The following is a 24,405-nucleotide window of genomic DNA, read 5'->3' as shown; positions in this document are numbered from 1 at the left end:
CATTTTTGTCAATATTTTAATACATTGTACTCTGTTATAATGCAAAATAGTGAGTTCACAGCCTGTATAGAAATGTTAAATGTTGCTGTCCCCTTAAAATAACTCAAGAAACAGCCATTCATTTCTAAACCTTGGCAATAATATTAAGTGCTCTGCTAAGTGTAAGCATTTTTTCCAAATTGTCAATATTTTGTGTGGCCATCATTATTTTCCAGCACTACTTTAAAAGGGTACTCTGGTGGAAATTTTTTTTTTTTAAATCAACTGGTGCCAGAAAGTTAAGCAGATTTGTTAATTAATTTCATTTTAAAATCCTAATCCTTCCAGTATCCTTATCAGCTGCCATATATGCTCCAGAGGAGGTTGTATAGTTCTTTTCAGTCTGACCACAATGCTCTCTGCTGACATCTCTGTCCATGTACTTGGTTTAAAAAAAAATTAAGTTTTCTATGTTTTACTTGTGTTTAACTCCTTAACGACGCCGGACGTAAATGTACGTCCTGGTTAGCTGATACTTAACGCACCAGGATGTACATATACGTCCTAAGCATAACCGCGAGCATCGGATCGATGCCCGGATCATGCGCGGCAGGTCCCGGCTGCTGATCGCAGCCAGGGACCCGCCGGTAATTGCCGACATCTGCGATCCCACAGATGTCCACCATTAACCCCTCAGATGCCGTGATCAATACAGATCACGGCATCTGCAGCATCGCGGTCACTAAAATGGAGGATCGGATCGCACACAGCGCTGCCGCGGCGTTCTGATCATCCGGCACGGTAGACGGAGGTCCCCTCACCTGCCTCCGCTGCCTTCCCTGCGTCTTCTGCTCTGATCTGCCTTCCCACAGACCAGAGCAGAAGATGACCGATAACACTGATCAGTGCTATGTCCTATACATAGCACTAAACAGTATTAGCAATCGAATGATTGCTAGAAATAGTCCCCTATGGGGACTATTAAAGTGTAAAAATAAAAGTTAAAAAATAAAGTAAAAAAAATTTGAAAAACCCCCTCCCCAATAAAAACCTAAATTATCCCATTTTCCCTATTTCACCCCCAAAAAGTGTTTAAAAATGTTTTTTATACACATATTTGGTATCGCCGTGTGCGTAAATATCTGAACTATTAAAATAAAATGTTAATGATACCGTACGGTGAACGGCGTGAACGTAAAGAAAAAAAGTCCAAAATAGCTTTTTTATAACATTTTATTCCCTCAAAAAATTTATAAAAAATGGATTAAAAGTTTTATATAAGCAAATATGGTATAAATAAAAAGTACAGATCACGGCGCAAAAAAATGAGCCCTCATACCGCTGCTTATACGGAAAAATGAAAAAGTTTTAGGTCTTCAAAATAGGGGGATTTTAAACGTACTAATTTGGTTAAAAAGTTTGCGATTTTTTTAAAAGCGTAACATAATAGAAAAGTACGTTATCATGGGTATCATTTTAATCGTATTGACCCAAAGAGTAAAGAACACATGTCATTTTTACCGTAAATTGTATAGGGTGAAAACGAAACCTTCCACAATTAGCAAAATTGAGGTTTTATTTTTAATTTACCCACACAAATGTTTTTTTTGGTTGCGTCATACATTTTATGGCAAAGTGAGTGATGGCATTACAACGAACAACTGGTCGCACAAAAAGCAAGCCCTCATACTAGTCAGTGGATGAAAATATAAAAGAGTTATGATTTTTTGAAGGCGAGGAGGAAAAAACTAAAACGTAAAAATAAAATTGTCTGCATCCTTAAGGGGTAAAAAAAGCTGATATTAGGTGTCTCCCTACTTGTTCAGAGCACATTTCCCCCTTTCTCTTAGACAGACTTTGGACTCCTGCTGGCCTGGCAAGGTCCAAAATCAGGAAATGCAGTCTGGAGTGCTGAGGGGTGTATGTGCAGCCTTAGCCAACCATAGCTCATCTCACACACTGAACTGCTCTGGGCTGTGTGTAGCAGAGTGAGGGAGGAAGTTCTCTCCTGTATGGCTTCAGATGATGTCACACCTGCTGGGTAATGCCCCCTTCCCAGGCTGTGAATCTGACTGAGATTGAGCAGAAAATACAGATCAATATCAAGATAGAAAACTAACAAATAATAATAATAATAATAATAATAAAGGCAGGGGTGGTTTATCATGATGAGGGCAGTGAACTGGGAGGATTATAAGATTTACCAAGATCATGAGAGGTACTCTAACTTTCTGGCACCAGTTGATTTGAAAAAATCAAGCTTCACAGGTTGCCACATCTTCCACTCCTCCATGACAACATGACAGAACTGGTGGATGTTAAAAAACATGTGTTTCCCCATGACCCAGTTCTATTTGAGGATTCCCCCCAGATGCTTAGTAGGGTTTAGGTCTGGAGACATGCTTGGCCAGTCCATCATCTTTACCCTCCGCTTCTTTAGCAAGGCAGTATCGTGTTGGAGGTCTGTTGCAGGTCGTTATTATGTTGGAATACTGCCCTGCGGCCCAGTCTCTGAAGGGAGAGGATCTTGCTTTACTTCAGTATGTCACAGTACATGTTGCCATCCATGGCTCCCTCAATAACCTGTAGCTCTCATTGTAGCACTCATTCAGTCACAGACCATGCTGGACTGTAGGCAAGACACACTTGTCTTTGTACTCCTCACCTGCCACCAAACATGCTTAGCACCATCTGGACCAAATAAGTTTATCTTGGTCTCATCGGACCACAGAACATGGTTCAAGTAATCCATGTCTTTAGTCTGCTTCTCTTGAGCAAAGCAAACTGTTTGCAGATTTTCTTGTGCATCATCTTTTATTTTTTTTCAATATAAAAAGCGATTTCATAAATAAAGAACCACAAACATTAATGAATTACATTATGAATAATTTACACAGTTAAAAATTACAATAGATTTAATGTCACTTATTCCCAATTTCTCCCTCTTTCCCCACCCAAACCTACTTGCACTGCTGGTTAAACCTTTAAAACCTCTGGTTAAAAACACCTCTCTCTCCCATCCCTTCTCCCCTGCAGTTGATGATCTCCATTCTCTTATATTTGACAAGTCTGCGGATAACCATTTTTTTATGTTTACCAAACGTGCATAGAAAAGATGTACCACTAGCTTTTTTTTCCCTTTTTGTAATGTTAGGATTAGTCATCCCCCAATATTACAAGTGCTGTGTTAGCTTCAAATTCTACCTTAAATTTTTCTTTTATATTTTGAATTACATCATACCAATATATTTCCATACAAAACCATATAATATGACAGAATTCAGCTTCCTCTTCATCACACCTAAGACAGTTACTATTACTCTTGTTGCTTATCCTATACAGGAATTTTGGTGTATAATACAGTCTGTATACTATGTTAAATTGAATCAGTCTATGGTCTTCATTCGTGGAAACAAATCTAATGCTAGAAAAAATGGTATCCCATTGCTCCTCAAGTAGAAACCCAATCTCCTCTTGCCAATACTAATGACTTTTGTGAACTAAATTCCCCCTTTTTATCACTTTCCCCAGTTATTTGAATTCCCAAATAGCGAAACCGATCACCTTTTCCTAATACTTTAAACCCATATGAAGGTCCCATTTCTCCTGACCCATTAGACCAATTTATGGCTAAACCTGAAAATGAACCATACTCGCTAATTATTTCTATTATTCTTGACAAAGATTTTTTCGGTTCCTCCAGAAAAATATAAATGTCATCCACGTACAAAGATATCTTGTGCGTCATCTTAAGAGGCTTCCCTCCAGGATGACAGCCATGCAGAAAAATTTGATGCAGTATGCGGTGTATGGTCTGAGCACTGACAGGCTGACCCACCACCCCTTCAACCTCTGTAGCAATGCTGGAAGCACTTATGTCTGTTTCCCAAAGACAACCTCTGGATATGATGCTACGCACGTCCACTCAACTCCTTTGGTTGACCATGGCGAGGCCTGTTCTGAGTAGATCTTGCCTGTAAAACTGCTGTTGGTAAGCTTTTTATAGCCTAGGCCATCTTTATGTAAAACAACATTTTTTTTAGAAACATAGAATGTCGGCAGGTAAAAACCATTTGGCCCATCTAGTCTGCCCAATAATTTACTGAATCCTATCAATAGTCTCTGGCCCTATCTTATATGAAGGATAGCCTTATGCTTATCCCATGCATGCTTAAACTCCTTCACTGTATTTACAGCTACTACTTCTGCAGGAAGGCTATTCCATGCATCCACTGCTCTCTCAGTAAAGTAATACTTCCTGATATTACTGCATAAACCTTTGCCCCTCTAATTTAAAACTATGTCCTCTTGTTGTAGTTTTTCTTCTTTTAAATATCCTCTCCTCCTTTACTGTGTTGATTCCTTTATGTATTTAAAAGTTTCTATCATATCCCCTCTGTCTCTTCTTTCTTCCAAGCTATACATGAGCACTTCTCTCTTTCTACTGCTTATACTTCTCCCTATACATTCAAGCTTTCTGCTAGCATTTCCTGCTCTCTATTACATTGTCTTCCTACCTTTAAGTCTTCTGAAATAATTACTCCTAAATCCCTTTCCTCAGATACAGAGGTCAGGACTGTGTCAAATAAGGAGATTTTTTAACACTTACCGTAAAATCTCTTTCTCGGAGGATCCATTGGGGGACACAGACCGTGGGTGAATCTTGCTGTCTCTAGGAGGTGTGACACTATGGTAATAAAAAAGTCAGCTCCTCCCAGCAGGATATACCCTCCTTCAGGCTCTGAGCTAGTCAGTTTAAGTTCCAGAGCAATAGGAGGAGACCAATAGGTCAAGGAAAAAACCCCAAAACTGTCCGAGAACCAGAAGAAAAAACATAACTGAACACACCCTCGGACAGAGAAACAAAAGGATAAAACTCAAAAAGGGCGGGAGCTGTGTCCCCCAATGGATCCTCCGAGAAAGAGATTTTACGGTAAGTGTTAAAAAATCTCCTATTCTCTATCGGCTCCATTGGGGGACACAGACCGTGGGACGTACCAAAGCCATCCCTTGGGTGGGCAGATAAGTAATCAGACAGACGGCCGATCCACTGCCGCCTGCAATACTTTACGCCCCAGACTAGCATCAGCCGATGCGAAAGTATGAACCAGGTAAAACCTTGAGAAAGTGTGCAAAGAGGACCAGGTAGCCGCCTTGCAAATCTGCGAGGCCGAGGCTCTATTCTGGAGAGCCCAGGATGCCCCAACAGAACGTGTGGAATGAGCCACAACCCTGAAAGGAGGAATCTTCCCCTCACAGCGATAGGCTTCCGAAATGGCGGACCGAATCCACCTAGAAATGGTGGTCTTGGAAGCAGGTTGTCCCTTGCGACGACCTTCCGTAAGGACGAAAAAGGAATCACACTGACGAAACGAAGAAGTGATGGAGAGATAAGACCGAACAGCCCGAACTACGCCCAGCTTGTGTAGTAAGCGCTCCCTAGGATGAGAAGGAGCCGGGCAAAAGGACGGGTGGACAATGTCCCGATGAAAGGCCGAGACCACCTTAGGTAAAAAGGAAGGGTCTGGCTGGAAAACAACCTTGTCCTGGTGGATCACCAGAAACGGAGAATGGCAGGAGAGAGCTGCCAATTCAGACACCCTCCGGATGGAGGTGATAGCCACAAGAAACACCACTTTCCAAGAAAGGAGGCGGAGAGACACCTCTCTAAGGGGCTCAAAGGGTGCACCCTGGAGGGCACTCAGAACCAAATTCAAGTCCCAAGGAGGAGAGGGTGACCGATAACGACGCCCTTGGAGAAGAAGGGGAGAGCGGAGCCACCAGAGCAGGGACTGACGGACCCTGAGAGGGAGAACAATCTGACGATCGAGGGACAGAGGAGATCTGTTCCATCGAGAGAGAATCGCCAATTGGAGGGGTCGGTAATGAAACTGGGCAAAAGGTACGGCCTCCATAGTTGCCACCATCCGACCCAGGACTTCCATACAAGTGCGGATGGAGACTGATACCTGAGTCCACAGGGAGCGGACCCCCTCCCGGAGCACCAGACGTTTGTCCGGCGGAAGACAAATTCGGGCTGAGGCCGTGTGGAATCGAAACACTCAGAAAGGTTAGAGACTGGGTAGGCCGGAGGACTTACTTGTCCCGGTTGACTAGCCACCCGAAGCGAGTCAGAGTGTGGAGAGTGACGTCCAGATTCTCCAGAGTCTCATCTCTGGTTGGAGCCTTGATGAGAAGGTCATCCAGATAGGGTATCACCGAGATTCCCTTCGACCGTAACAGGCCCATCACTGGCGCAAGGATCTTTGTAAAGACCCGAGGAGCCGTGGCTAGACCGAAGGGGAGGGCAACAAATTGAAAGTGACCCTCCGGAACCGCAAAACGGAGGTACCGATGATGGCCCGGAAATATTGGCACATGGAGGTAGGCATCTTTGATGTCCACCAATGAAAGGAACTCCCCCTGTTCCAAGGACGTCACCAACGAGCGGAGAGATTCCATCCGGAAGTGGCGGATGAGAAGATGACGGTTGAGACGCTTGAGGTCTAGGATTGGTCGCACAGAACCGTCCTTCTTGGGGACCTCAAAGAGATTTGAATAGAAACCCCAAAAATGTTCCCCTGGAGGGACGGGAACGATCACCCCTGGAGAAGCAGAGACTGGAGAGCCGCACGGAATTGCTTCGCCAGGGGAGGAGACCGGGGGGCCCGGGATCGAAAAAGCGATCCCCCGGAAGGGAAGCAAATTCGATTCGGTAACCGTTGGACACCACGTCCCTGACCCAAGAGTCCTGAATGTGTGAGGTCCAGATGTCTCGGAAAAACAAGAGTTGACCTCCCACCCGCAAAGAAACCACGGGTGGAGGCCTCACTTCATGCAGAAGTGGGTTTGCGGTTGCCCGATTTGGGCACAAAACGGCCAGAGCGGTTGGAGTCCGACTTCCAAGACAGGCGTGCCCGGAACGAGGGAGCCTTCTTGTCCCGCGAGGGCGCCTGTCCGGACCCTTTGCTGGAGCCAGAGGTCCGAAAGGACCGAAAGGAAAAGGACTTCCTTTGGGAAGTAGGGCGAGCCTTATTTTGAGGTAACAAGGAACTCTTACCTCCCGTTGCCTCAGAGATAATCTCATCAAGGCGTTTGCCAAAAAGACGGCCACCCGTAAAGGGAAGTTCAGTGAGAGACCTTTTGGAAGCGGCATCCGCATTCCAAGCTTTAAGCCACATAGAGCGGCGGAGGGCTGCTAGGTGACCCACAGCAAAGGCAGAACAACGGGCTGACTGCAGGGAAGCTGCGCATTGCATGGAAGCTGGACACCCATGTCAAGGCGAAGATGGGAATAAGAGAAGAGCCAGCTGCTTCAGTAGCAAACTTCGCTAAATATTCTACCTTCTTGTCCGCGGGATCCTTGAAGGCAGCGGCATCTGCCAGAGGCAGTGTAGTCGCCTTTGAAATCCGGGAGATTGGTGGGTCCACAGAGGGAGGGGAAGCCACCTAAGCGACAAAGTCCTTGTCAAATGGATAACGTTCTTGAATTGTCTTGACTCCCGGGAATCTCTTGTCTGGATGTTTCCATGCGGATTCCAGAATGTCGTCAAAGTCAGCGTGAGGGCTGAACTTTTGAGGTGCTGGCTTAGCACGATGAAAGGATACTCCTGGATTGACATCCGAAGATCCTGGGTCCTCCAAGTGAAAGGTGTCTCTTATGGCTGTCACCAATGAGTTCACCGTAGCAATTGAGTCCAAGCGGTCCTCTGAGTCACATGCCGGTTCGGAAGCCTCGTCAACTAGTTCAAGAGGGCAGTTCTGGAGGGGGGCGATCCAGACCGGGTACGCGGCTCTGGCGTGGCAGAGCAGCGACTCCAAGAACGTCCTCTGGAGGAGCGACGTATGTGCCCAGATAATAGGGGGGGGGGGAGCGGGACCCGCAAGGGGAACGCTCACGTCTATCCGAAGACTCAATGGAAGAGTCAGACAAGGCACCCCTTGCACGATTGTGAGAGCTTGAAGTACGAGGAGACGAAGAGCGGGCCCTCTCAGAGGTCCTGCGCAGGGAAGACCCCTTCAAGGCGGACACCATTTCGCGGGAGGCCTCAGACTTGGGTCAAGTCAGCCATATACTGGGTCAGGGAAGAAACTCAGGCTGGAGGAGCGTCTGAATCCACCTGGACCGAAGGGGCATCAGGGGGAACCAGGGGGTCTGGGGGAGCAGAGGAGCAGGCAGAGCAAGTGGGCTCAGCGGAGCCAGACATCTTGGTATTACAGTGCTTACAGATATAGTAAGTCACTGAATTCCCAGGTTTCTGTTTAGAGGGAGGAACAGCCCTGGGTACGGACATAGTGGGGTAAAAAAAAGAAGACATGCGCTTTCTCACCCTGATCTGTGTCCCCTGTCAGCTGCAGTGAGAAGAACTCGCTCCGTGCAGCCAGATAGACTGAAACAAACCAGCCAATAGGGAGGGAGGGGCGTGCCTGAAGCAAGGCACATAGCAACCGACCCCTACACATATAAAATCGCGCCTACTGCGCTGATTGGACGCTGCTTCGCGCCTCTGAGAGCTCCCCCGCCCAGTGGCCAAAGAAGAACTGACACGCTCCCTGTCCCAAGCGCACCTGCTGTATATGCGCTCGGGGGAACGGAGCGGGCAGCCAGAACGCCGGCAGAGGTTGCCGGCGAAAGCGAAAGTAAGCCGGCACTGAAGCACCCAGCTCGTAACAGTGCCGCGGCTTGCAGCCGCTTATAAGGTGCTGTAAGTACAGGGAATAAGCCGGCGTTAAGAACGCCCGAGCCGAAGCAGCGCTGCGGCTGACAGCCGCATATAAGGCGCTGAGTAGTGCACCAAAACACACACACACACAATAAAGATTTCCATAGCACATGCCTTATAAACATATGCCCCCTCAGGTGTAGTTGCTCCCCCAGCATAGTGCAGCCCCTGTAGGATCAAGCCCCATAAACTGAGGGTGGGCCAGAACAGGGGGTCTCCAGAGGTTGCGAGTCCGTACCTGTGGGGAAAAAAAGGGGAAAGTACTTACCTCAGTCAGAAGAACTTACCTATAGGAGTCTTCAGTGAAGTCTTCAGTCAGCTTTTCATCCCTGCATCACGCCTGGCTGCTATGCGCGAGCGAGGCGAGCAGAGAAAAAAGGGGAACCCGGACCCATTAGGTACCACCCAGACTCTGACCGTTGGCGATAGGGGGTTCAGCGCATATACGCAATGTCTGTGCCCCCTTACTCGCAATGGGGAAGCAGTGAACCGCAGTTCCTAAGTCCCCACCTGAAAACGAAAAAGAAAGGGAATAAAATCTAACACGCCCCTATACTAGGAAAATAAAAAACAGAAGACCTGCACTGGAGAATCCAGCCCATGTCCACCTCCTTCAGACACTAAGCTTAAACTGACTAGCTCAGAGCCTGAAGGCGGGTATATCCTGCTGGGAGGAGCTGACTTTTTTATTACCATAGTGTCACACCTCCTATAGACAGCAAGATACACCCACGGTCTGTGTCCCCCAATGAAGCCGATAGAGAAATTCTATTTTCTGCCTTGGGTTTTTATGCCCAGGTGCATTATCTTGCACTTATTCACATTAAATTTCAGTTGCCAGAGTTCTGACCATTCTTCTAGTTTGCCTAAATCCTTTTCTATTTGGCGTATCCCTCCGGGAACACCAACCCTGTTACATATCTTTGTGTCATCAGCAAAAAGACATACCTTACCGTCGAGACCTTTCGTAATATCACAAATGAAGTTATTAAGCTAAATTGGTCCCAGTACAGATCCCTGAGGTACTCCACTGGTGACAGGACCTTGCTTTGAATATTCTCCATTACTACAACCTGTCTGTCACTCAGCCACTGCCTAATCCACTCAACAATATGGGAGTCCAAGCTCAATGACTGTAGGTTATTGATTAGTCTTCTATGTGGGACAGTGTCAAAAGCCTTACTAAAATCTAGATATGAAATGTCTACTGCCCCTCTGCAATCTATTATTTTAGTCACCCAATCAAAAAATCAATAAGATTAGTTTGACATGATCTCCCTGAAGTAAACCCATGTTGTTTTTCATCTTGCAATTCATGAGATTTTAGAAGTTCGACAATCCTATTCTTTAGTAGGCTTTCCATAAATTTCCCCACTATTGATGTCAGACTAACTGGCCTATAGTTGCTTGATTCCTCCCTGCTACCTTTATTATGAATGTGCATGACATTTGCCAATTTCCAATATCTCGGGACGACTCCTGTTACCAGTGATTGTTTCAATAAATCTATTAACGGTTTTGCTAGTTAACCGCTAAGCTCTTTTAATAATTTGGGGTGTATGCCATCAGGCCCCTGTGACTTATTTGTCTTAAGTTTAGACAGAAAATGTAGAACCTCTTCCTCTGTAAAGACACATGCATCAAACGATTAATTAGTCTTCCTCCTTAATTGAGGTCCTTTTCCTTCTTTTTCTTCTGTAAAAACTGAACAGAAGTATTCATTAAGGAAGTCCGCTAGCCCTTTAGTCTCTTCTACATACCTTCCTTCCTTTGTTTTAAATTTATTTATTCCTTGTTGTAATCTCCTTTTTTCATTTATATATCTAAAGAATGTCTTATCCCCTTTTTTCATGGACTGAGCTAGTTTTTCTTCTGCCTGCGCTTTAGAAGTTCTTATAACTACCTTGGCCTCTTTCTGCCTAGTCTTGTAGATTTCCCTATCTTCATTGCCCTGTTTTTTTTTTATAATTACTAAATGCTAGCTTTTTGTTTTTTATGATTTTGCACACTTCTGCTAAGTACCACATTGGTCTCTTCCTTTTTCTGCTTTTACTGATAAGTCTTCAATATTGCATCTTTTAAGTAGTCTCATATCTTCTAGTCTCCATGTAATCCGGGCCAGTCTGATAGGAACTCATTTATGACTAATCTTTGAAAAGTTGTTTTTTCTAAAATCGAAAACATTTGTTTTGTGTGGTGTGATTCCTTCACTGTTCTTTTATTAAACCACAATGACTGATGATCACTAGATCCCAAGTTTTTGCCTACATTAACATCATATACCAAATGCCCATTTGTGAATACCAAATCCAAAATGGCCTCCCTCCGGGTTGGCTCCTCAACCACATGTTGTAGAGGTAATCCCAGTAGGGAATTTATAATATCTATACTCCTGGCAGAACTAGCTATTCTGGTTTTCCAGTTTATATCCAGGAGATTGAAGTCTCCCATAATGATAACTTCTCTTTTCATTGTCATTTTAGCTATTTCCTCAACTATTAGATCATCCAATTCTTTAACTTGGCCAGGTGGTCTATATATGACACCCTACACGAGTTACTGCATGATTACCAAACTGCAACGTAACTCAAACTGACTCTCTGTTTGCCTCATTAACTTGTATTAGCTTAGATTTTATGCTTTTTTGTCTCCTGTCTTTTCTGTATAAAGAGTATCCTGGTATGGTTATGTCCCAGTCATTACTTTCATTAAACCATGTCTCAGTAACAGCCACTAAATCTACATTCTCAGATGGCATTATTGACCCAAGTTCATTGATTTTATAACCTAAACTGTGAGCATTTGTAGACAGGACTCTGTGCTTGTCATTTCTTAACCTCTGTGCTACTGACATGTTCTGGCATTGTTTCAGGAGGGATTTGTAGTCATGGATTATCACTCTTTAGCCCCCCTTCCTAGTTTAAAGGGGTACTCCGGTGCTTACACATCTTCTCCCCTATCCAAAGGATAGGGGATAAGATGCCTGATCGCGGGAGTCCCGCAGCTGGGGACGCCTGTGATCATGCACGTGGCACCCCGTTTGTAATCAGCCCCCGGAGCGTGTCTGATCATCTATGATTAAGGCCCGGTAGGGCGGAAACGCATCAGAGAGGGGGAGGTTGTTACCTCCACACTTTCCAGTGTGCTCCTGTTTGTATCGTATGGATTTTAACATGGATTTTCAATAAAGTAATGGTTTAACCAGTTCTGTGCATCTTCTGGATATTTACTTTGGAGACAGTGGAGGAGGACTGACTGCACCTGCACGGAGGAGGTGAGCGCCATTCAAACTTTCTTTTTTGCCCGGATTTGTAAATTACTTCTATTTAAAAATATCAACCCTTCCAGTACTTATCAGCTGTGTAAACTACAGATATATGTGATGTCCCAGTACGGGATATGCTCTTACAGTCCTGTCTGGTTGAGTCCCTGTACATCCTAAGGGCTTACCTGCAATGTTCCCCCATAATGTGTATAAGTTATATACTAATGGTAAAGGACCTTTGATATGGTCACATGTTTGTTGGTCACATGTTTGTTAGTCACATGTTAAGGGTTGTTAAATAATCATGTCATATGTTTTGCTACCTCAGCCCCCCTTTATAAGAGGGGAGGTACTACAATCGCTCTCTTGTGTTTCACTTTTCAGATGTCTCAGAACCAGTGTCCAGTACATCTCTAGGCCTCAAGCCTAAATTGTAGCCACAGATCTGTAAGTCAAGTCATCTTTGTCTGCTGTCACTATCTTCAGTCAACTCAAGTCAGTTATCGTCAGCGTGGCTGTGCTAGAATCTGTCAAGTCACTGCAAGTCCCAGCAAGCTGTGAGGTTCCTTGTGTTACTGGTAACCTCTCTGGGAACCCTACTACCCTCTAAAGATTGTTATACCTGTTCAACTTCAGTAAAGCTACCGTTAACCTTAACCAGGCCTTGGACTATTATTTACCCCTGCCTAACCTAGGAGTAACGGGATTACCTTTGGGTGGTTACATAATCAAACCACGCCCTGGCATCACGAACACTAAGGGGTTAACACCATCTACCCCTGTGCAACACCATCTGTGTTTCGGCCAGCGGCCATTTTGTTGGAGCCCGGTATAAGAAGCGAAAAAAGTCGTAGTGTACCGTGTTCTCTGATGTCTGGCAGTTTTCTTGTAGGGGTTATCCTTAACCAATTAGGAGAAGTAACATTTCACCCCATCGCTAGCATCATGTACAGTAAAGAGTAAAGTCATGTACTACACATTTACACAAAGTCATGTACACATATCCACTGTACATTAGGACTGTAACATTCACAACTACACAGTCCATACAAATGTCTTATGTGTCTAAAATATCTAATGTAATTTCTTGTGTCCACGTGCTCAGGATACTTTGCTGGCCAGAATATATTCCTGTTCCCACAAACGCACGTAATTCAAAAGTCAGAGGTAATGAATGTCAAATGTTATCTAAAAAATGCCTAGCATAAGAAAATGTCTAGCATAAAAATAACTAGTGTTCTGGGGAAAAGTGTGTAATGCCAAGGGACCCCAGTAGCCAAGGCATTGGGCAGAGAAAGCCTCCGGCAACCCAATCTGCTAGTGTCATGTCTAGTCATGTATAGAGTGTTAAATGTATAGTCAAATGTAATATATGTATAGCCAGCTGTCATAATATGCATAGTCGAATATCATAAAATGCATAGTCATTGTCCATAAGTCATGTTTATACCATAGTTATATGTATGTTGTCATTATTATACATAGTCCTTATTCTCCAGTAATTCCATGGTTATTTTCAGTTATACAAATCTAACAGAGCATGTATGCACAATGATACAGAGACTCTATTGCATTATCAGTTCTTGTCAACAAACAGCCTGGATATGGACGTTAATTGCAATGCCCCAGGACTGCATATGGCCCCATGGCCATTTCGCTCCTCAAAGCCTTCCAGGACGGACATTGAGGGTGACTTTACTTAAGTAGTGGTGTTTGTGATGTCCCAGTATGGGATATGCTCTTACAGTCCTGTCTGGTTGAGTCCCTGTAAGTCCTCAGGGCTTACCTGCAGGGTTCCCCCATAATGTGTATAAGTTATGTACTAAGGGTAAAGGACCTTTGATATGGTCACATGGTTGTAAGTCACATGATAAGTGTTGTCACATGTTCATGTCATATGTTCTGTTACCCAGAGAGCACCAGGTGACCCGTAGTTGGCCTATGGGCTCCTTGCTCAGCCCCCCTTTATAAGACACTCTCCATTCACATGTAAGACCTTGTAACACGTAACGAGTCACATGCCACTGGGGAGGGAAAATTGGCTAATTAGGCCCAATTTGGGCATTTCTACTTAGGAGTGTTCTCACTTTTGTGAGAGTGCAGAGAGATGCAGAGTGCCCATACCACAGTGTGTAAGGAGGTAAGTAGTGATGCATAGCATCATTACTTACCTCTGCCAGTCATATGCTGTATACTGTACAGGAACTCCTTAAACTTTACGGTCAGGAGTCCTTGCTCCTAGCAGAGCTGAGCTGTGTACATTGTATACCTCCTACCCAGCAAAAAAGAGTTAAGTAAGGTTGCTACATTAACAGTGATATAACTTGGCAATAAGATTCAGGGCATGTGCCCCAGATAAAGGGATCAGTGCCCCGAATCTTTTGCCTAGCACAGGCCTTTCCAACCTGGGTGCCGTCCAGCCCTGCAGCAGCCGCCACTGCTAACTGATTTAAAGTGCCCACTGTGCAGGCAGCCTTTTTAAGTTCTGCAGCATGGGCTGTGGCCAATTAGCCCCTTAAGGACTCAGCCCATTTTGACCTTGAGGACACAGGAAATATACATTTTTGCTTTCACATTCTTTTTCACTTTTCACTTTTTCTTCCTTGCCTTCTTGTCTCCTTTTTCCATCCACAGACCCATATTGAGGCAGTTTTTTTGCGTGACCAATTGAACTTTGTACTAACACCTTTCATTTTACCATAAAATATATGGTGAAACCAAAGAAAGTATTATTTGTGGGGAAAATTGGAAAGAAAACCGCAATTTTTTTCACATGTTTCAATATGGTGTCTGCAAAAGTTTGGGCACCCTGCAGAGTTAATATCTTGTACTACCCCTTTGGCAGTATCACAGCTTGTAAACACTTTTTGTAGCCAGCCAAGAGTCTTTCAATTCTTGTTTGAGGTATCTTTGCCCATTCTTCCTCGCAAAAGTGTTCCAGTTCTTTGAGATTTCTGGGCTGTCTGTCACGCACTGCTCTTTTAAGGTCTATCCATAGATTTTCAATTATGTTGAGGTCAGGAGATTGTGAAGGCCATGGCAAAACCTTCAGTTTACGCCTCTTGATGTAATCCCCCGTGGATTTCGAGGTGTGTTTAGGATCATTATCTGTTTGTAGAAGCCATCCTCTCTTTAACTTCAGCTTTTTCACAGATGGCATCAAGTTAGCATCCAAAATTTTCTGAAATTTTATTGAATCCATTTTTCCTTCTACTTGTGAGATGTTCCCTGTGCCACTGGCTGCAATACAACCCCAAAGCATGATTGATCCATCCCCATGCTTAACAGTTGGACAGAGGTTCTTTTCATTAAATTCTGTTCCCCTTCTTCTCCAAACGTACCGTTGCCCATTCCGGCCAAAAAGTTCAATTTTAACCTCATCGGTCCACAGAACTTGTTTCCAAAATGTAGCAGGCTTGTCTATATGATCATTTGCAAAGTTCAAATGCTGATTTTTGTGGTGAGGACGTAGAAGAGGTTTTCTTCTGATGACTCTTCCATGAAGACCATATTTGTACAAGTATCTCTTTATAGTAGAATAGTGTACCACAACTCCAGTGTCTTCCAGATCTTTCTGGAGGGATTGTGCAGTCAAACGTGGGCTTTGTTTTTTGTTTTTTTTCTCACAATCCTGCGAGCTGTTCTGTCTGATATTTTTCTTGGTCTTCCAGATCTTGCTTTAACTTCCACTGTTCCTGATGACTGCCATTTCTTAATTACATTCCGAACAGAGAATATTGACATCTGTAAACATTTTGCTATCTTCTTATAGCCTTCTCCAGCTTTGTGAGCATCAACTATTTTCAGTTTCAGATTTCTAGATAACTGCTTAGAAGAACCCATGGTGCTGATTGTTGGGGCAAGTTCAGATGAGTCTGGGCATTTAAAACCTTTGAGATTGACATCACCTGGACTTCCCAGATGATGATTGAGAGCAATCCATGACACTGGCAGGTCTCAGCTTTGCAAAGGGGCAGTGCATGCTATAGATTCTGCAGGGTGCCCAAACTTTTGCAGACGCCATTTTTTGTTTTCTGTTATTTTGAAAGTGTAAATGATGGAAATAAAATCTAACTTTTGTTGACATATTATAAGAATGTCTAATCTGTAATTTGATGCCTTTTGGAGATTTTTTCATCTTTCCTTGGCTTCTTTATGCACATTAATACAAATTTTTACTTGGGGTGCCCAAACTTTTGATACCCACTTTATAATGTTATAAGAAATCTGTATTTTTGGACTTTTATATTTTTTACGTTTACGCCATCCACTGTAAGGGATCATTAACATAATATATTAATATATCAGACATTTTCGCATGCAAAGATACCAAGTACAGTATGTTGATTTATTTTTATTTCTTAAATGAATTTATTGGTGGAGGGACTTATTCACTTTTAGGGAAAAAAAATTTTACACTTTTTTTGTCCCCACAGGGGACTATTTATTACAATCATTAGTTTGCTAAAACTGATCAGTGCTATGCATATGCACTGATCAGTGTTATCTGAGATCTACTTCTCTGGGCTGCTGCAAGGCAGACCAGAGAAGAAGACCCCATGATGACGGCATGAGACAGGTAAGGAGACCTCCGTCCACCATCTTAGCTGAGCTGATCCCCCGCTGCTGTGCCGCAGGCAATCAGATCAACCACCCGAAAGGCTGAAGATGCAGTGATCAATATTGATCACAGCATTTGAGGGGTTAATGGTGAACATCGGTGTGATTACTGATGTCCGGAATTACCGGAGGGTCCCTGGCTGGTCTATGATGCAAACATAGCTCTTGCATTCATTTCATAGCCGTTGCGGGACGTACATGTACATCCTGGTGCGCTAATTCCCAGGTGTCCAGGGTGTACCTGTACAACCTGCGTCCTCTAGGAGTTAAAATAAGTGAGCAGCAGTGGCTGCCGGCACTGACTAGTGATGTCATGCTACGGAGCGGGAGGTCACTTGTCAGTGCAGAGCAGAGGAAGTCAGACCCACCAAGACGCTGAGCCCCTGCAGCTGAGCCGGCTGAAATGCACAGCAGGGGGTCATGGGGAGGGGGGGGGGGGTATGATGACGCACAGAAGGGGATGTGGAGGAATAAAATGGCATATGGGGGAAACATGGCACATGGGCCTCCTTGTTTTTTTTTTTCAGTAATAGCCACACTATATATGTAATTTCTTAAAGAGGGGGACACCTTTAGTTACTCCATCAGCACCTCTGTTAAAAAAAAACCTTTCCTTTACAGAACACACCTGGTGTGTTCACCTAAATGATTAATCCTATCAAAAAGATAATATTTTTTACATAATTTCTATTGTACAAAAATAGTAAAACGATAACATTTTTATAAAGATATATACAAATTTGGTATCACCATATCCACACTGACCCACAAAATAAAGATAATAGGTCAGTAATGCCTAATAAACAGAAAATGTACAAATACATTATTTGTAGCCAAAAATAATGGCATTAAAAATATAACTGTTCCCAGAAAACAAATCCTCCTTCTGTCTAGTTAAATAGCACACTGCACCCCTAAATAAATGCCTGAAGGGTAACTTCTAAAATAGGGTCAATCAATGATAGTTTTCTCTATACTGTGTAACACTTTTTGTACTCTTTCTTCTACTACTGCTTGTGAAAAAACAACTGTAGGGTTAACATCCTTTTATTAATCACAAGTTATCGCTACATTATGGTACCTTTAGTTTCGGAGGAAGAGTTTTTCTGGTCTCCACAGGCTTGTTGCATGGGATTTTTTCCTTAGCTTTCACTTCTCTCTTTGGTGGTCTAGGAGGTGGAAGTTGTTGGCTTGGCAGGTCTTTTCTTAAGTTGTAATAGAAGCACTCTGTAAGTTCTTCTACTTTTGTGGAGTTAGTCAGCCCAGCAGGAGATGACACTGTATCTTCCAATAAAACCACAGAAATGTTTACGTTTTTAATTGACAACTCAAAACACTCTAAAGGTTTGTCATACAAGGAAGCAAATAATGCAGACTCTTCCATAATCTCTTCTAGTCTAATAGAAGGAAGTAATGCCAGAGGATCATTTAATAAAGATGTGTCTTTTGTTACTACCTTAACCTCACAAGGAAGTGTGAGTTTCTGTATTATATTGAAAAGTTTGTATTTTTTAGTGTCTTTAACTTCTTCAACAAATCGCCCTTCCATATATATAGGAAGCATTATTTCCTCTGGTTTATCATCGTCATCATCATCTTCATCTACTGTACCTTTATTGCAGACTAAAACATCAGTTTCTTGTGGTCCCATAGAAGTAGTTAAGACAGTTTTGGTATGGTATAAAACCTGTAAATGATCTCCGATACAAAGGGAAGGAAAATTTTCATCACGACTTTCACAATCCTGGGTTGTGACAACTTTAAGTTTAGTACCTTCTAGGGCTTTGGCCCAGAGTTCAAAGATGGAAACAAACTCCCTTGGTCTTTGACGAAATTTGCCTTGGTATGAGTCATAGATATAAAAGTATTTTGAGGTCTTTCCTTTAATACCTGTGGCAAGAACTTTCTTTGAAAGAATTTTTCTGTAAATTATAATTTTCTGTCCATTTTGTAGAGTTGAGTAAGAGTCATTTTTTACCAAGTGTTGAACCTCTGCTGCATCCAGAATTTCTGCTACAACAGGAAATTTCTGTTGGTGGTCAAAAATATCAGTCAAAGACAAAGGCTGGACAAATGTGAGGGTTCCGCAGTGATCGGTGATGTCGACAACATCAACTTCTAGACTTGATGGCATCTTCACAAATCCTTTTCTCACTAAGGTGGAGAAATATGAGTGTCAATTGAATATGGTTATATCTACAACTGTTACTTAAAGAAATGTGTCACCTTTATTTATTTTTATTGATTAGAGTAAGATATTGAAAAATTGCACTGAAATATCATTTTTTTGTACATTATTGTAAGGCAGCCATATTACCTGAGCTTCTGCTCTGATCTAATAATAATAGGCGTAAAAAGGCGAAGTAACTGTGAATCAACTGTTGCCTGGCCAATCCACATGGAGCATTTAACCCAATCTGCTGTAGTTTGGAGGATTGTCTAATAAAGCCATGGGTGTAAGAAGTTGTAGTGAGTACCACCATCATTCTCCTATATTATTGGAGGTTTACAAGGACTGTATTGTTTGTAATTGTGCACCACTTTATACTTCCATACTCTCCCTCATATACACAGACATACAGTATAGAGGATGTGAGCTGTGACAATCACCTATTGTAAATGGTCTGATCCTATATACTGGTGTCACCTTTCATTGTATTCCTGCCAGTAATGATAAAGAGGAGACTGCTAAAAAAGAAAATGGTCAGGTTACTATTAGGCTCAGTGGGTAGAATAAAACATTGCAGGATTATTTTAAATATTAAGATAGTAAAATCCATAATATCACTAAAAATTCCTAAAAATGTGTTTAACATAAAAACCTGATTTAAACTAAAGGTAGTTACATATTTCCTTTCAGCTAGTTGTCCTGGAATAGAATAAGGTTAAGATTTGTTTTAATAAACATCAACACTTTTGTCCATGGTCTATCTGGTGTTGCAGTTTACCACTATTTAAAGGGGTACTCTGGTGGAAAACTTTTTTTTTTTATAAATCAACTGGTGCCAGAAAGTTAAACAGATTTGTAAATTAGCCTCCATTTTTTGACCAAGTGTGCTGCTGCAATCTTCCTTTTTTGGTTACTCTGTATTTGCCACAGCAGCGTGTTTTAGGTAGTTGTGCTGGCTATTTTTCTTTTTTTACAACTTAGGGGGAATGGCACCCTCTGTAGCCGTGCACCCCTCCCCCTTTTTCACAGGAGGTATTTTAATTTAAATTGATGGATCCAGCTTGTAACCCAGTCAGAGGCTATATGCCCAGCAAGAGGTGAGTGTTATGAGTGTTAGAATGTGTGTTAGGGTCCCATCCGAAATGAGTCCACCTTCGCGTGGTGGATGGGGGGACACGTTTTGATCCAAAAGTGCGCTAAGAGCCTCCATTTTTTGACCAAGTGTGCTGCTGCAATCTTCTTTTTTTGTATGATTTATAAATTACTTCTATTAAAAAATCTTAATCCTTCCAGTACTTATTAGCTGCTGAATACTACAGAGGAAATTCTTTTTCTTTTTGGAACACAGTGCTCTCTGCTGACATCATGACCACAGTGCTCTCTGCTGGCATCTCTGTCCATTTTAGGAACTGTCCAGAGCAGCATGTGTTTTCTATGGGGATTTTCTCCTACTCTGGACAGTTCTTAAATTGGACAGAGATGTCAGCAGAGAGCACTGTGCTCATGATTCAGCAGAGAGCTCTATGTTCCAAAAAGAAAAATAATTTCCTCCGTAGTATTCAGCAGCTAATAAGTACTGGAAGGATTAAGATGATTTAATAGAAGTAATTTACAAATCTGTTTAACTTTCTGGCACCAGTTGATTAAAAAAAAACAAGTTTGCCACCGGAGTACCCCTTTAACTGTCTGGAGCCAAGCTGCAATAATAGACATGGTCCATGGACAAGAATGGAACTGGATAATTTATTAAATTTTTATGCTTATAGTGTACCTGTCATTTCAAGTAGCTTTTCAAGATAGGCTATCATGTGTGTGTACATGAGGTGCAGCACTGTTTCTGGCCATTATATAACTTATATGGTATTTTTGGGCACATTTGCTCTGCAGGCTTCATCTCTAATTTGCAGTTTTCCCAGAGCTGATGGGGAAAGGTATGGATGCCTTCAGCATGACTGCTGATTCCAAGTGTTGGACATACATTAACTAGATAAATAGGTCAACTTTGATCTGGTTATAAATTATTGTAGAAGATCATTCAGGGAAGCAGGAGAGAGAGGGCTGAAGTTTGAGCCCTCAAGCGGTTCCTCGAATTTTACTAAGACCCAGACAAAACCTTCTGCACTGTATGAAAACATGCATGCTGCAGAAGAGAAACTGAGAATTTTTTTTATAAAGATGTAAGGAATTTTTTCTTAATCCCCGAATTAAAACAATGCAATGATAAAAAAAAAAAAATAATAATAATAATAATAACAGAAAAGATTTATAGTCCCAGAATAAGTAATGGTGAGAGAGAGAAAATTTATTTTTAAGTATGATATGTTGCAAGCATGTGGTAGCAGACATGAGAGTACAAAGACAGAAAATCTTAGGCTATGTTCAAATCATGCACAGAGATTCTGAAGCAGCAGATTCCCATTCATTTCAATGGGATTCTGCTGCGCGGTTCACATAGCAGAATTTCCGTGCTGGAAACATTTGGCGTGGAAAATTTAAATTCCGGTGTCTGGAGAAAGAATAGACATATCTATTCTTTCTATGGGCTCCGCACAGAAATGCATTGCTATCTATGAGCATTTCTGAAACGTCCTAGTTCTGATAGGGCAATGTCCGCATGGAAATTTCCGTTCGGACATTGCCGGTGTGAACATAGCTTTAGTCTTAATAAGCTCTAAGCGATATCTCACAAATGGTAACAAAAATTGACTTACTTTGCATAATTGTTTTGATTTCATACTCAGGAGAAAGCCTGAATATTCCAGGACCAAATTCTTGGCATCTGAATTTGCATTTACTTAAACTTGGTTCTTGTAAGATCTGCTCCAGTGTATACAATTTTTCTTTTTCACACTCGTAAAATTGTCCCCTTGTCGATAAAGGAATTTTGATGTTATATGAATGAGAACCCTCAAAGATGCGACATTCACCGCAATCTGTGTTTCTGTCAGTAAACAATAGTTGAATAGGTTGTAGCTTCTGGATAACATGTTCTCCCACAGTAAAATCTGATGCAGAGGTAAACCAGTATGTATGGCTTGAATAATCACAGGGTATCTTCTGAAGTAACTTGTCAAGAGTGTCATGTATGCAGTTATCCACGCTGACTTGAAACGTACCTTGAATACATGGATTTACTTTGGTTATATAATTAGAATATACTTTTATGGGTAATAAAAAAAAAAACCTGGTAACATTTTTCTTGTAACTGATTTCTTGATATTATAAATGGTTACTGATGTTTTATTAAAGGGTTACTGTGGCTAAAAACATCTTATCCCCTGTCCAAAGGATATGGGATAAGATGTATGATCACGGGGGTCCCGCCAGAGGGGACCCCCTCAATCTCCGGCGCGGCACCCCAGTAATCCGTGCAGGATGACTGGTGACTACAGCCACCACGCCGCCTCCATTCATGCCTATGGGAGGAGGCATGATAGCTGTGTACTAGCCGTCACGCCCCCTCCAATAGACATGAATGGAGGGGGCGTGGCATGACGTCACGAACATGGAAGCTCCATGACTCCATGTTCCCTACGCCACAGCTGCCAGCCTGGAGATCGCGGAGGTCCCGCCTTTGGATAGGGGTTAAGATGTTTTTTGGCGGTGTACCCCTTTAAGTGACTTTAACCCCTTAAGGATCAGGCCATTTTACACCTTAAGGACCAGAGCGTTTTTTGCAAATCTGACCACTGTCACTTTAAACATTAATAACTCTGGAATCAATGAACTTATCATTCTGATTCCGAGAATGTTTTTTTGTGACATATTCTACTTTAACATAGTGGTAAAATTGTATGGTAATTTGCATCCTTTCTTGGTGAAAAATCCCCAAATTTGATGAAAAAAATTAAAATTTTGTATTTTTTTTAACTTTGAAGCTTTCTGCTTGTAAGGAAAATGGATATTCAAAATATTTTTTTGTTTCGGTTCACATATACAATATGTCTACTTTATGTTTGCATAATAAAATTTATGAGTTTTTACTTTTGGAAGACACTAGAGGGCTTCAAAGTTCAGCAGCAATTTTGAGATTTTTCACAAAATTTTCAAACTCACTATTTTTCAGTGACCAGTTCAGTTTTGAAGTGGATTTGAAGGGTCTTCATCTTAGAAATACCCCACAAATGATCCCATTATAAAAACTGCACCCTCCAAAGTATTCAAAATGACATTCAGTAAGTGTTTTAACCCTTTAGGTGTTTCACGGGAATAGCAGCAAAGTGAAGGAGAAAATTCTAAATCTTCATTTTTTACACTCGCATGTTCTTGTAGACCCAATTTTTGAATTTTTGCAAGGGGTAAAAAGGAGAAAATTTTTACTTGTATTTGAAACCCAATTTCTCTCGAGTAAGGACATACCTCATATGTCTATGTTAATTGTTCGGCAGGCGCAGTAGAGGGCTCAGAAGGGAAGGAGCGACAAATGGTTTTTGGGGGGCATGTCACCTTTAGGAAGCCCCTACGGTGCCAGGACAGCAAAAAAAAAACACATGGCATACCATTTTGGAAACTAGACCCTTCGGGGAACGTAACAAGGGGTAATGTGAACCTTAATACCCTACAGGTGTTTCACGATATGTTTTGCATATATAAAAAAAAATATATATTTTTTTAACCTAAAATGCTTGGCTGTGTAGGGGTATGTGTATATGTAGTGTTTTTTACTTTTTATTTTATTGTGTGTTAGTGTAGTGTAGTGTTTTTAGGGTACAGTCGCACGGGCGGGGGTTCACAGTAGTTTTTCGCTGGCAGTTTGAGTTGCCGCAGCTCAAACTTTCAGCCGGATACTTACTGTAAACCTCCGCCCATGTGAGTGTACCCTGTACGTTCACATTGGGGAGGGGGGAACATCCAGCTGTTGCAAAACTGCAACTCCCAGCATGTACGGTCTATCAGTGCATGCTGGAAGTTTTAGTTTTGTAACAGCTGGAGGCACACTGGTTGGGAAACACCGAGTTTGGTAACAAACTCAGTGTTTTGCAACCAGTGTGCCTTCAGCTGTTGCAAAAGCTACAACCCCCAGCATGTACGGACAGCGGAAGGGCATGCTGGGTCTTGTAGTTATGCAACAGCTGGAGGCAAACTACTTTGGCTGGGGATTGTAGTTATGCAACAGCTGGAGACACACTGGTTTGCTACTTAACTCAGTGTTTCACAACCAGTGTGCCTTCAGCTGTTGCAAAACTACAACTCTCAGCAGTCACCGACAGCCAACGGGCATGCTGGGAGTTGTAGTATTGCAACCAGCAGATGTACCACTACAACTCTCAGCATGCACTTCAGCTGATTGTGCAAGCTGGGAGTTGTAGTTATACAACAGCTGAAGGTACACTTTTCCATAGAAAAACATGTGCCTCCAGCTGTTGCAAAACTATAAGTCCCAGCATGCCCATAAGGGAATGCTGGGAGTTGTGGGGGTCTGTCTCCTGCTGTTGCATAACTACAGCTCCCAGCATGCCCTTTTTTCATGCTGGGAGCTGTTGCTAAGCAACAGCAGGAGGCTGTCACTCACCTCCTACTGCTGCTCCACGCTGCAGGTCAGTCCCTCGCCGCCGCCACGGCTCCTGGGGCCCCGATCCCAACATTGATGCCGGGGATCGGGGTCCCCAGCTCCCCGGGTCTTCTTCCCACACCCGCTCACGTCCTCC

General features: G+C 42.7%; 1 protein-coding gene across 3 annotated transcripts in view; it reads right to left on the bottom strand.

Annotated features, from left to right (window-relative positions):
* Positions 1-24,405, bottom strand: part of THEMIS2 (thymocyte selection associated family member 2) — a 101,086-nt gene that overhangs the window by 13,247 nt on the left and 63,434 nt on the right. For all 3 annotated transcript variants that reach the window (XM_056557289.1, XM_056557287.1, XM_056557288.1), the window contains exons 3-4: positions 21,469-21,873; positions 17,669-18,741 (exon numbers count right to left, since the gene is read on the bottom strand). In XM_056557289.1, the coding sequence (XP_056413264.1) occupies positions 17,669-18,741; positions 21,469-21,873 (1,478 nt within the window). The remainder of the gene's footprint in view (positions 1-17,668; positions 18,742-21,468; positions 21,874-24,405) is intronic.

The sequence above is a fragment of the Hyla sarda genome, chromosome 2, assembly GCF_029499605.1.
Source record: "Hyla sarda isolate aHylSar1 chromosome 2, aHylSar1.hap1, whole genome shotgun sequence".
Taxonomy (NCBI): Eukaryota; Metazoa; Chordata; class Amphibia; order Anura; family Hylidae; genus Hyla; species Hyla sarda.
The sequence above is the reverse complement of the archived record's forward strand: the minus strand, read 5'-3'. Positions and strand labels throughout refer to the sequence as shown.